The sequence below is a fragment of the Paroedura picta genome, chromosome 8, assembly GCF_049243985.1.
Source record: "Paroedura picta isolate Pp20150507F chromosome 8, Ppicta_v3.0, whole genome shotgun sequence".
In the NCBI taxonomy this organism is placed as follows: domain Eukaryota; kingdom Metazoa; phylum Chordata; class Lepidosauria; order Squamata; family Gekkonidae; genus Paroedura; species Paroedura picta.
In genome coordinates this window covers 41,151,443-41,164,338 of record NC_135376.1, presented here as the reverse complement: position 1 = coordinate 41,164,338, position 12,896 = coordinate 41,151,443, and the positions used below count along the sequence as shown (strand labels likewise).

At 43.0% G+C, this 12,896-nt stretch overlaps 1 protein-coding gene across 2 annotated transcripts in view; it reads right to left on the bottom strand.

The window, feature by feature from the left end:
• Positions 1-12,896, bottom strand: part of MYO7B (myosin VIIB) — a 67,030-nt gene that overhangs the window by 29,220 nt on the left and 24,914 nt on the right. For both annotated transcript variants that reach the window (XM_077349329.1, XM_077349330.1), the window contains 6 exons: positions 11,255-11,473; positions 10,156-10,242; positions 9,513-9,695; positions 4,786-5,001; positions 3,746-3,907; positions 624-701 (listed from right to left, as the gene is read on the bottom strand). In XM_077349329.1, the coding sequence (XP_077205444.1) occupies positions 624-701; positions 3,746-3,907; positions 4,786-5,001; positions 9,513-9,695; positions 10,156-10,242; positions 11,255-11,473 (945 nt within the window). The remainder of the gene's footprint in view (positions 1-623; positions 702-3,745; positions 3,908-4,785; positions 5,002-9,512; positions 9,696-10,155; positions 10,243-11,254; positions 11,474-12,896) is intronic.

Sequence of the window (12,896 nt, the reverse complement as noted above, 5' to 3'; positions counted from 1 at the left end):
GCCCACATGCCTGCTTCTTAAAAGGATGAAACACTCAGAGCTTATTCACATAACTCTCAGCATCACCTCTGGGTTTTATATCTGAGTCCCATGTGCCCTGTCTTTATGGGTACACCAAAGTGCATTTTGAACAGGTATATTATAATATGAAATACAATTACCCATGATGCAATTAGTAGAAATTTTTATGTTGATTTTCAAGTAAAAACAGAAAAGATGGAGGGAAAATAAGACTTTAGGAAGTTTAACAATTTGAAGTACCTTGTGGAAGTTCTGTACAAAGAGTGGAATGGCACCTCCCCCTACTTTGTGATGTAATTTGAGATGAAAGGAGTACCATACACAGCTAGATGTATAAAATGTGAATTTTCATGAACCTTCCAACTCTTTTTTTGAGGTAGACTAACCATGAAAATTGGAAATTTGCATGTACATCTCAGAGTACATATTATATCACAGATCTGTAGGTGATAAACTTGTGTAGGCCTTCTGTCCTATAACGCACTTAGAAGAAAAATATGAAGGCCAGTAAGCTACAAAAAAAGACATTTTTAATTTTGCCTGGGAAGTCACAATTCTAGGAAAGCTACAGGAGATTGAAGAACAGACAACAGAAACTCTACCTTTCCAGTTTTCTTGGAGTCGCGTTTTAGCTTCACAGAGGAAACCACCTTCGAAAACTTGTTATCCTTCTTGCCTCTCTAAAATTAACACATACTCGTTGTAAAGTTTGATCCCCAAAAGACAAGGGAAACCACAGATTAAGGAAAGTGATCCAGAACGTAAAAATAGGCCTAGGCAAAGTGAAGTACTGTTAATTGAAGCCCCTTATCTGCAGTCTTGAGAACTTTTGCTTGTGAACTTTTCAATCGTATAGTAGAGGCATATCAGCCTGCTCCCTTCTTCATGTAAAACTGCATCTCTTGATGGTGGATGCTGCTAACCAAGTTGGATTTAGGTTTCACAGGAATACGAAGATGCAGTTACATTCCTCATTAGACTAACCATTTGAGACATTTTGCAATGGTTCAGATTAGAAAACATTTTATATAGTAATAAGTAATAGTAGGCAAGCCCGGTGGTAGGAGGCTGGGGAGAGCAGTGCAGCTGCTGTGAAGGGCACTTGAATGGCCTTCCTAGCCCTCCCTCAGTCACTAGGCCAGTGAGAGTTGTGTGGCTAATGAGAAGTGTACCTGGTCAGCCTTCTCTGGCCACCCCCAGCGGCCAGGAGGCTGGGGAGAAAGGTATGGGCAGAGCAGAGCATGCTCGGAGAGCAAGGGGTAGCCATGGTGGAGCACAGCTTGATGGCATTCCCCATCACCCAGGCTTACCTCCTGGCTGCTCTTCCTCTTTACTGTAAGTGCTGGGAAGCAGCATGGAGGAGGAGCAGAAGGACAGGGCAGAGCCTCTGACTGGCCCTCATTTGGGGACTACTATCATCCTATTGGGGGCATGTCCGAGCAACATCAGAAGGACCATGCAGTTTTTATGTCGTATGATAGGCAATCACAACAAAAACATGAAATATTGTTTGCACCATGTCTTACTAAATGATAGCTCTCTGCCTGGCCCATGTACCCTCAAAATAGAAGACATTATTGTGCTGGGCAGCATGGCTGACTTTTGGAGGATAATTGCACAGTGAAGAACATTGCCTAGCTTTCAGAATATACAACAGGTTCCAGTAAATTCAGCACCATCCTGGATCATAAATGGGAAGGCCTTTGGAGGACTTGCACACAAAAAGATCTGGTTGCTGCAAAACAGTTTTGGGGAGGTGGCCTGAGACATTCTCTAGTTTACCGAAACTGCTTTTGAAACTCTGCTCCCACTCCAGAGAGCAGAGCACGATGAGGGTCATGCTGCGAGCTTTAAAAAAAAACAAAAAACTCCAGACTATCTTCCTTCCATTGCTATAAAATGTGTAGTGAGCAATGTAATTGGAATGTAGCACTTTCTTTTCACAGAGCCCTAATGAACTATGACCCAATTTTCTGGCAAAATCAGAATGCGTTGCAACTAACAATGGTACATTTACTGACAGGCTAGACTGTCTCTATTAATTATACTGATTCAAGTTTGCCAGCACTAATTGCAGGAAGTTAAGCAAATCTCAGCTAAACCAGGGACTAATTATCTATTCCTTTAATCTTCACTGATCAAATTCGTAGCCCCTGGTTCATAACATCTATGTAATATGGCCATACTAAGTGCTAGATGAATCCCCTCTTTTTGAAACCATCTCATAGGCCTTAATATTTAGTAGATATGTCATATGCATATTCAGGGTGATGCATTCAACAGATTTACTTTAATTTGAATAAATCACTCTGTGTGACGGTAGCAAAAATCAAATGCAGACTTTTGGCTTTCTAGTGATCAGTGAGATGTTTGTCCTCCTGGCCCCAGTATCTAAAGGAAACATAAGCAGCAGGAGTAGTTCTCCCCCACCCACAATAAATACATGGCTCCAGTCTGAATGGGAATTGTGTGCAAGCCCATGAGCTGGAGGAAATTTAAGGGAGATGCACGATATATGACCCAAATAATTTTGAGAGTAAGTGTGAATATATTCTGCAGACAATGCTGGTTGCTCGTATGTGATACGCTCATGTCCATTGGCTATTTATCGCAAATCAGTGCTAATCATAATGGGATTAATCACACATGAGCTAAACTGAACATTTTACCCAGAGCTCTTCTAGCAGGCCTTCCATAGCCCAGAAGTAAAGATTGCAGCTTCCTCAATTTTATCTGTTTTCTGCTAGTATGATGTTGGATTTGATTTCAAATCTACATAAGCCACTTTGAGCCCCATTGATCAGGAAAAAGGCAGGATATAAATATTTTAAATAAGTACGTACATAAATAGACAAATCACCACAAGTTCTTGTTTGTCTACATGTCCTGGAGGCAGATTTTATAACCTGGCAAGTATCTACTCCTAGCTGGAAGAATACTTCAATCTTGTGACTTTACCAGGAGAGAAACTCCCTACCTTTCCAGACTTCCATTCCGCTCCCTGCTCAATTGTAAATGTATTAAGAACAATGTTCCCTTTCCAGACTTCCATTTTGCCTGCTTAGAACATGGATATATAACTTGGATAGAACTTGTCAAAATTAAAGGAAAACTTTATGGGGTGGTATGGGCATTCTTCTTGAACTGTCTCAAAAGTAAAAAACTAGCCTCCAGATATCTAAGAGAGAAACTTCAGTTTTCAAGAAGGGCACATTCGGCATTTCAAATTACTTCACTATGGAAATACAGAAAGTTAGAAATCCTAAATAACAACCATAGACATCACCTGGCATGTATTTGTTCTCCCTCCTGCCCAGGTAACTTTCCCCCCTCTTCTCTGGTATTACAAAGAGGTAAGAAATGAAAAAAGGTCAAAAAAGTCACAGGCAAATGCAGTCATATATGCTAAGGGGTAGCCCAATTGCACACATCTAAACCAAATTATATAGAAATAAAGAAAATATCATCATATATACGAGCAGCTGATACAAGAAAAATGTTGTTTAAATATCCAATGAAAACTAAAACGACACAAGTCAGAGCTGGGATATGTGGCACTTCACTCACAATTTACAATGCAATCTTTTACAATGTTATACTAAGTTCATTGAAGTCAATTGGTTTAGAAGAATGTAAGTCTGCTAAGCATTGCACTGTTAGACATGGAAAGAGTAAACACACTGAATCATATTCATATTCTTGTTTTAATGAACCACTAGCTTACCAGATCAGCACTGGTGTTGGTTGCCTGTAGAAGATGGCTTTTGTTGCTATGGCTATCATAGATCTGTGTTACTTCAGAGCTGCTCTTGCTGCTGACGTTTTTTGTTGGTTCTGGTAAATCACCCATGAATTGCAAGATGACAGTCCAAACAGCTAGAGATGCCTAGAGAGGACAGAACACCCCCATCAGACTGTTTCCAATTATATTTAGTTAGCATCTATGTGACAGGTTCTACGTAAAACACCTCTGATTGGTGCTATTGATGGCCAAAAGGAAAGCATTGCATTCTTGCCAGTGGGTCATTTGGTGATATTCATACCCATAACTTCTGTTTGCCACATGGGTGAATTACTGGGTAGTTAACAGGTATGGTTTCTGTGAACATGTAACAGTGTGTTCTCATGCTCCTTCCCTAGTGCTTGCATCTACCTTGGCTGCCAAAATGCTGGTATCCTTCACCTCTACCCATCAATATCAAAACCATATTTTCTATTAGCTAGTGAGCTGCAGAGCTGTGGGGTGATGTGGTTAAAATAACCAGGACTTCATGTCTGCGTGTCTACCACATAAGCATATGATTGCAACAGAGGAATCAAACCTTCATCTCTGGAACTCCCTGAAGTGTGTTCGTTCAAAAGTTATCCCTGCCACATGCCATGGCCTGCTCTGTAGTGGGGTATGTGTGCTGTGCTTCTTTTGTTTTCTGCCATGTTGAGTACTATGCATGGGTGCCAGCAGACTGGCATTAGTGAGCATTGACTGGCTGCTTTCATGTACGGCTGTCACAAGGGTGTTATCAATATGCTGCTCCATGATTGGTGAGTTATGTGTAGTCTGGTGTAATTGCTATTTTCTTCGCTCTTTTTTGTCCCCTCTGCCTGGTTAAGTACAGCCTACTATCAAGCACCGACATGACTCAAATTTGTGTTCCTACCTTTATGCTCTGCTGAGGATTTTTAAAAATCCTATTTTTGATACCTGCATGAAAAAACAACAACCAGGAGTACTGTTGGCACAGTTTATAAGAATATTTACATTACCAGAATATCATCCTTCACATCATGGTACAGCAGCGGGTGGCGCAGTGCCCGCCGAATGTGTGTGTGTGTAGAGGATCCCTGGAAGTAAGTAGCTGCAAATTTGGGAAATGTGTATTCTGCTAGGTCATCAGTCTCGTCTTCTTCTTCCAGCTCCAGAGTCATTGGGACCATATCCAGGTCTACCTCATCCAGCTTGGGTATCTTTGTCTCCAAGTCCTACAGACAAACAGAGAGCACAGCTTGGTTCGACCCCTCTACTGCTTGTTTCATATTGTGCCATCATAAGCTGCGGATAACCCATACAGATACCTTGCAAATAATGTCAACATTGGACGCGTCAGAAACTGATATGCATGGCGTGTACCATTAAGCATGGTGTTCAGTTCACTGTGAAACAGTACCTTTGTGTTACATTTGATAATATGAAGACTAATTTCCAACATCCTGGAAAATGGCCCTGGGAAGCTGGTGCATATAAACCAATACAAAAGAGTAAGAGTCCAGTAGCTCCTTAAAGTAACAAAATTTGTGGCGGGGTATGAGCTTTCGTGAGTCACTCCTCACTTCTTCAGCAAGAATATGAGTCCTTCTGTGATTTGAGATGCCGAATGACAATAGCAGGCAAATGACAGGGTGTTAGGCATGGAGAAATCAGCATTGGTAATGAGACAGGAAATAACACAGCTCAAGATCCAATCTCAGCCACACAGAAAATGCTATAAGCAGCCTGAAAAATAATCTAGTCTAGGTATTATAATAAAACAAACTGGCAAGGTAAGAACCCTTGTCATAATGGACAAAACAAATTATACATGAGAAGCTCATCAACAACTCTCAAACACTAATATCTATCGGTCCCCTCAGACCCCACACATGACCCCACACATGATTACCAGTGAGAACTCAACAAAATCATGACAAAACTGACAACATACACAGAGGAACAAATTTATATGGATACATCCCTAAGAATATTGACTAGACATTTTTTACCACCTGCCAAAGCTGCATAAACCTTAGCAACCCTAAAGCACAGGCACCATCACTGTAGGAACATCAGGATATATAGACTGTATCCTGAGACCATACTTCATTAATATCCCCAGCCATGTTGGGATGGCACAGACTTCCTGAAGAAGTCCTCCCCTGCTAGTGTCATTCATTGGCTGTTGCCATTTGCCTGCTATTGTAGAATCATAGAATCATACAGTTGGAAGGGACCTCCTGGTCATCTAGTCGAACTCCCTACACCATGCAAGACACCCACAACCCTATCGCTGACAGTGTATCCTGCCACCCCCTTGAATTTTCAGAGAATCAGCCTCTCCATCAGCCTCTGTTTAAAAATTTCCAAAGATGGAGAACCCACCACCTCCGTCACCAATTGGATCGGGGCAGTACAGCCATGCTGGTTCTATTAGATCTGTCGTCTGCGTTTGATGTCGTCGACCATGAAATGCTGGCGTGCAGCCTTGTTGGGACGGGGATATGGGCACAGCCTTGAGCTGGATACGCTCCTTTCTCCTAAACCGGACCCAGAGGGTGGCAGTGGGGGAAGAGTTGTCTGGCCCAGTTTGGCTCCCTTGTGGGGTCCCACAAGGCTCGATCCTCTCCCCTACGTTTTAACATCTTTATGGGCCCTCTGGCCCAATTGGTGTGGAGTTACGGCTTGGGTTGTCATCAATATGCAGATGACACCCAGCTGTATCTCCTGATGGACAGCCACCCGGACTCTCCCCCGGAACCATTCGCCAGATCTTTGGAAGCCATGGCTGGGTGGCTCGTGCAGAGACGGCTGAAACTCAACCCCTCCAAGAGGTCCCTTGGTTGGGTGCTAGGGGACAGTTCAGGAAGCGCGCCTTCCCACCCTGGCAGGGATGCGACTAGTCATCACGTCCCAGGCCAGGAATCTGGGTGTGACCTTTGATGCCTCATTAACATTGGAGGCCCAGATAAAAAAGAATCCAGCCAGGCTTTATATATCCTTTTTCCATCTTCTAGGCCAGGGGTAATCAACCTGTGGTCCTCACAAACTACAAATGCTGGCAGGGGCTCATGGGAATTGTAGCCCATGAACATCTGGAGGACCACAGGTTGACTACTCCTGTTCTAGGCTACTAACTCCCTATCTGTCCCCTGAACACTTGGTCACAGTGATCCATGCGACGGTCACCTCCAGAATAGATTTCTGTAACTCGCTCTACGTGGGCCTGCCCTGGAAGTTACAGCTTGTGCAACATGCGGCTGCTAGGGTCCTCACTGGAACACCTTGGAGGGCCCACATCCAGCCTTTGCTGAGGTAGCTGCATTGGCTTCCGGTTGCTGCCCAGATCCAGTTCAAGGTTTTGGTTCTTACCTTTAAGGACCTCTGTGGTCTGGGCCCCACATACCACAAGGACCGCCTTCTGCCCTATGCAGAAGGAAGCTAACTTATTGGTCATACCCGGCCGCAGGGAAGTACACTTGGCCTCGACCAGGGCCAGGGCCTTTTTGGTCTTGGCCCCTACCTGGTGGAATGAGCTCCCAGAAGAGCTGCAGGCCCTGTGGGAACTTTCGGGGTTCCACAGGGCCTGCAAGATGGAGCTCTTCCGCCAGGTTTATGGTTGAGGCCGGTGCACTAAGGAACATCTGGACCCTCCTCCTGGATCACTCTATTGGTGGCTTGAGATCTGTTCTCCCATGTCCATCCCCGGAGGTGGTATTTGGGTGGAGGGGAGGTTAGTTGCTTTTACATCACCACATTATATTACATCTTGGATATTGGATAGGAAACTGTGGATTGTATATTTTTAGGGGTAATGTTTTAACTGGGGATTTTATCTGCTGTAACCTGCCACGAGCCTTGTGGGAATGGCAGGCTAAAAATCAATTAAACTAAACTAAGCCTGTTTCATGGAGAGACCACTCTAACTGCCAGGAACTTCTTCCTAATGTTTAGATGGAATTTCTTTTGAATTAATTTCATCGCAAATCTGCTCCATCCTCTATATGGCACCCTTTTAAATACTTGAAGATGGTTATCAGATCCCCTCTCACTCGTCTCCCCTCCAGGCTAAACAGACCAAGTTCCTCCAACCTTTCCTCATACATCTTGGTCTCCAAACCCCTCACCATCTTTGTTGCCCTCCTCTGGACATGCTCCAGTTTGTCTACATCCCTCTTCAACTGGGGTGCCCAAAACTGAACATGCCCAGAACTCCATGTGAGGCCGAACCAGAGCAGAGTCATCTGAAATTACTCCATTTTCAGAGTACTCCATTTACCAAGCTATAAGGACAGATGGATTCACATTATAGCTGTATCTGAAGAAGTGAGCAGTGATCCACGAAAACTCATACCCTGACACAAATGTTGTTAGTCTTTAAGACTCTTGCTGTTTTCTACAGCCACTGACAGTTTAACACAGCTACTCATCTTGATCTATATGTATATATACCAACCACATACAAGCATCTGGAACAGGGGTAGTCAAACTGCGGCCCTCCAGATGTCCATGGACTACAATTCCCAGGAGCCCCTGCCAGCGAATGCTGGCAGGGGGCTCCTGGGAATTGTAGTCCATGGACATCTGGAGGGCCGCAGTTTGACTACCCCTGATCTGGAACAAACAAATTCCTTCTTTTTGACCACCGGAAATTGTTTGTTGATTTTAATTCACTGTTCTGTCTGGAATATAGAAAAATCTCACTCAGAGTCCTCTGGAGTTCCATTTTATTTTGTCTTTATTTTCTGTTCAGGTTAATCTGTTAGTTAATGATTAGTATAGCAGTCATCACACTTGAGAAAATGACAAAAATCTTTACAGCAGTAGACAGATGGAACAATAAACTACTTCATTTACTACCCAGGGAGTCCTCAGAATGAGACAGCGGCATGATCATGCAGCTTCTCCAAAGGTTTAGTCTATTGGAAAATTGCCACAGCAATGACAGATTGGCTACAGGCAACTCCCTGCTTAGAAGGAAAGAACAGAAACAACCGGGAGGCATGCAAAACTTGCTGTGCTGCCTTAAAGGGGATGAGAAGGAGAGATGTCTTAGCCAATGGCAACTGGAAGGGAGGGATGCCTGCCCCATATCACAAGCTTGTGGTGGGTGTTCACACCTGCCCTGTCTGAGTTTTGGGCAGTTGGCTTCCGGTGGCAGCTCCCAACTTCCCACCTTACATCTGATGAAGTCTGCCCTGTGCTTGGCCCGGCGTATAAGACGACTGGGTGTATAAGACGACCCCTCAACATTTCCACTCAAAATACAGTACTATGGGCAGCTATGTCTATCCCAACTGAAGTGCACCCGGCGTATAAGATGACCCCCCCACTTGGAGGCATGTTTTTCAGGGGGGAAAAGTAGTCTTATATGCCAGTAAATACTGTACTTTCTAATACTGAGGCCAATGGAAGGCACTGACAAGGGGCATTGGGAGGTGAGATAATAAAGAAGTGAGTCTTCAACCCTCCCTCCAGACCAATAGTCAATGGAGTGCTTATGCAGGAAGGCTAGGTTGGAAAAAATTTGCAGAACAATTTGTTTATTTATTTATTTATTTATTTATTTATTTACATTTATATATCGTCCTCCCCGAAGGCTCAGGGCGGTTTATAAATTTAAAAATATATATTTTTGTTCCATTTTTTATCAGTTCTATTTACACTTTGTAAAAAAAAAAAGGTTAAGTTTAATTCTAGTAAAGCTTCCCGAATGCCTTCAATTTATTTATGGCTGTTTTACCTCAAAGCCCAGGGGAGCTTGTCCTTCTTGACCTCCAATTAAAGAAGGTAAAAATCCAAACACTCTGTCCACCATTTCCTGATCACTGATAACGTCATAAAGTGCATCATATTTGCTGTCAACAGCATCCTCTTTTTTTTGCTTGGCAGAACTTTTTTCTGGCTCCACAGCTTCTAGGTACTCCTGTAAATACACATTAGAAATCCACTGAGCGGAAACTAGGAGCTTTTTGAGATAGGAACGTTTACATGTATCCAACATTCCACAGAGACAGATCTTTCTGAAGACACTTCTGAAAGTTTTGATTTACTGGCAAAAGCAGGGTTATAATAGTAGTTACTAAGTGCATGTAGGAAGCAGAACACAAACCAGAATCCAATAGAAAGTGTAAGGCTGAAAGTATGTAGGTAATGAAATTCAACCTAGAGGAATTGTTTTTATACTGCACTTTTCACTACTCCAAGGAGTCACAAAGTAGCTTACAATCACAACAGATGCCTTGTGAGGTAAGTGGGGCTGAGAGAGCCCTGATAGCTCTGTGAAAACAGCACTATCAGGACTGTAACTGGCCCAAGGTCACCCAGCTGGCTGCATGTGAAACTCGTGATGAAATTGTTACTTGATCACGCCTGGCCTTTCCTACCTTTTTCTTTGCTTTAATGGCTCCAGTTCTTTGAAGGAGATGCTTTTTGTCCTCCAAGTGTAGCTTTCTGCCATCAAGTAGGCATTGCTGTGGCAGGTAACAGAAACTATGGTTATTTTCAGTGACCTTTATCACTTTGCATTCTCTCTTTCTCATATGATTCCCACCTGGACATTCACACACCAGCTGTCAAGGCAAAACGTGCACTGGAGCTGGGCTTGCCTTTTGTACTTATGTGTGACTATTGAAGTCTGCTGTTAAAACCCAACTGCAGATCTGTGCCCTTATATTTTCATGACTGTTGACAGACTACTGACAAAATCTTAGAAGACGCTAAATTCAATTTTCCCTCAATAAACCCTCAGAAATGTTTAAGACAATGTTTCTTTTTAAACTGACTTGTGTAATTTGGGGGTAAGGACACATATTTTTATTTTATTTTCACAAGCTCTTAAGACGAATATATACGATATATCAAATCAAATAAAAATACCTTTATTGGCACTGTTAAAACATGGACATATAGAAGTATAATTTAAAACATTCAGGCTGAAATTTAAATCTGCTCTAACTTTTTAGCATATTTGAACAGAGCTACATAGAAAAATCTGGCGATGGCTTCAGTTATCTGGGGATTTGAGTCGCTCAATAAATATTGAAGCAGTGCTGTGGAATCATGGGAGTCAACCTCTCTCATTAAAGGCTTTATAATATGGTCCCTGAGGAGGGCATGACACTCACAGTATAGCAGGATATGTTCCACCGTCTCTGGTTTGTTTTACTGTGCAGGAGCATATCCTCTCAGTAAACAGCACTTTTAATATATACAATATGTCTAACTTAGTGGTTTGGATAAAAACAGCAAATCACAATTTGCTAGTGTGTGAACAAGCCTGGGTGGAGCAGGTGGGTGGAGAATTTTAATGCTTCCATGCTACCGTTGCCTCTCATGTGCTAATAATTATTTGCTTTCACAGCAAACTGTTGTTGCCACTACATCCAAATGGGCGGACTATGACTTGTGCATTCTCTGCAAAACAGAATTCCAAGGCAGGTTTTCATGCATCATAGAGACATTGCAGCCCCAATCCATCCATACCTCTCTCTTCATTCTTTGGAAACTCCTACGGGCAAGCATTCCCCTGGCATAAGCCTGAATGACACACACAGCTTTCAGCTGTTCCGCTTTTTTCTGACGCATCAGGTAACCTCTGCACAAGGCTTGGAACTTAATCACCCTTGCTCGGGCTGCCTCATACTGTTTTGCAAGTTGTCTGCTCCGGAAAACAGCTTGCAGGCGCTCAAATCCCAGCATGATCTACCCCAAAAGAGAAGAAAAAGACACAATAGGAAGGGGCAGGCCTGATGCAAATAAGGATGAATATGAGTACAACAACATAGAAGGGTATTAGGGAAAAAGATGAAATATGGGCGTGGAAGATATAAAGCCAGGATATAATGAAGATGAAGGAGATTAACTATGGAACCATTGAGCATAGAATAGACAATGCACAGTATCTGTGTGCTATGCCAGACTATTTTGCTTGACTTGTAGCTCCATTATTGCACCTTCAAAATAGGGATATTGTTGAGTTGGGATGGGCTTTTGTAATGCTGGGAAGCTGAAGGGAAGGCTGGAAGCCACCAGTGTGCTCAGGAGGGATCCCCTCCTGCACAACCACAACTATTTCAACTTATAATTTGAAGCATGATAGTTCTGAAAGTGAAAGTGTCAGTAGTAATTCTCCCACTTGCACCCCCACCAGAACCCTGCTCATTAGCCATCTTTTAGGACCACACTTTGCCCTATTTTCATTCATTGCAATGAGTCCACACTGGAGTGGATTTCTGTGGATATAGTCTAGGACAGTCTTTTCAATCTTTTGACAATGGAGGAGACTCTGAAATATATTTTCAGATATCAAGGACCCCCAGAAGTGATGTCCGCTGGCCACACCTCCCTGCCACACCCCCAGAACTAACATGTCACAAAAAATGACATCACTACCTGTATCCTTTGCCTTCCTTTCACTCCCTCCCCTCCCCTGTACTACTTGCATGGCAGCTCTACCTCATGTCCTGGCTCTGGCCTCCACTTGGTGGAATGAGCTCCCAGAAGAGATCAGAGCCCTGCAAAGCTAATACAATTCTTCTGGGCCTGCAAAATGGAGCTCTTCCATCAAGCTTTCGGTCAAAGCCAATTCAACAGCATGCTGACCTGAGCCCCCAGAGGAGAAACCTTTGCTATAGCTAGAAAACAGGTTCACGCAGGGCACTTTAGTTTTTCCATCAGGAATACATGGAATCAGTTGTTTTCCCTGGAAGATAAAGGAAGTATCTGATAAAAGCTGGATATCTTTTGCATGAACTAGTAATACTCCAAAGAACTACATAAGGTGTCCCTAAGGGCTTCGGCACATCCCATGGGATTTTTGAAATATTCCCTTAAATTCAAAAGCAGTTTGTCCTGCAACTGGAAGGGCTGGTATTCAAGAAACTCAGAGACTTGTTGGGCATGTCTAGTTGGGTATTCTTTTGGATTCTTTTGGATAGGCCAAGTCATGTTCTGAGCACTACTGATACGTTTTTCTAATGCTGTGATCTGGAGGTATCTTGAATTTCAAAGCATAACGAGGGTTATTATCTTAATTAAGATTGACAGGAGCATTACAGTTGCCTTCTTAGATACAAATAGAAAGACACTTGTTCAGTGAAAATTGTGTCTGTTACCATCTCTCTCA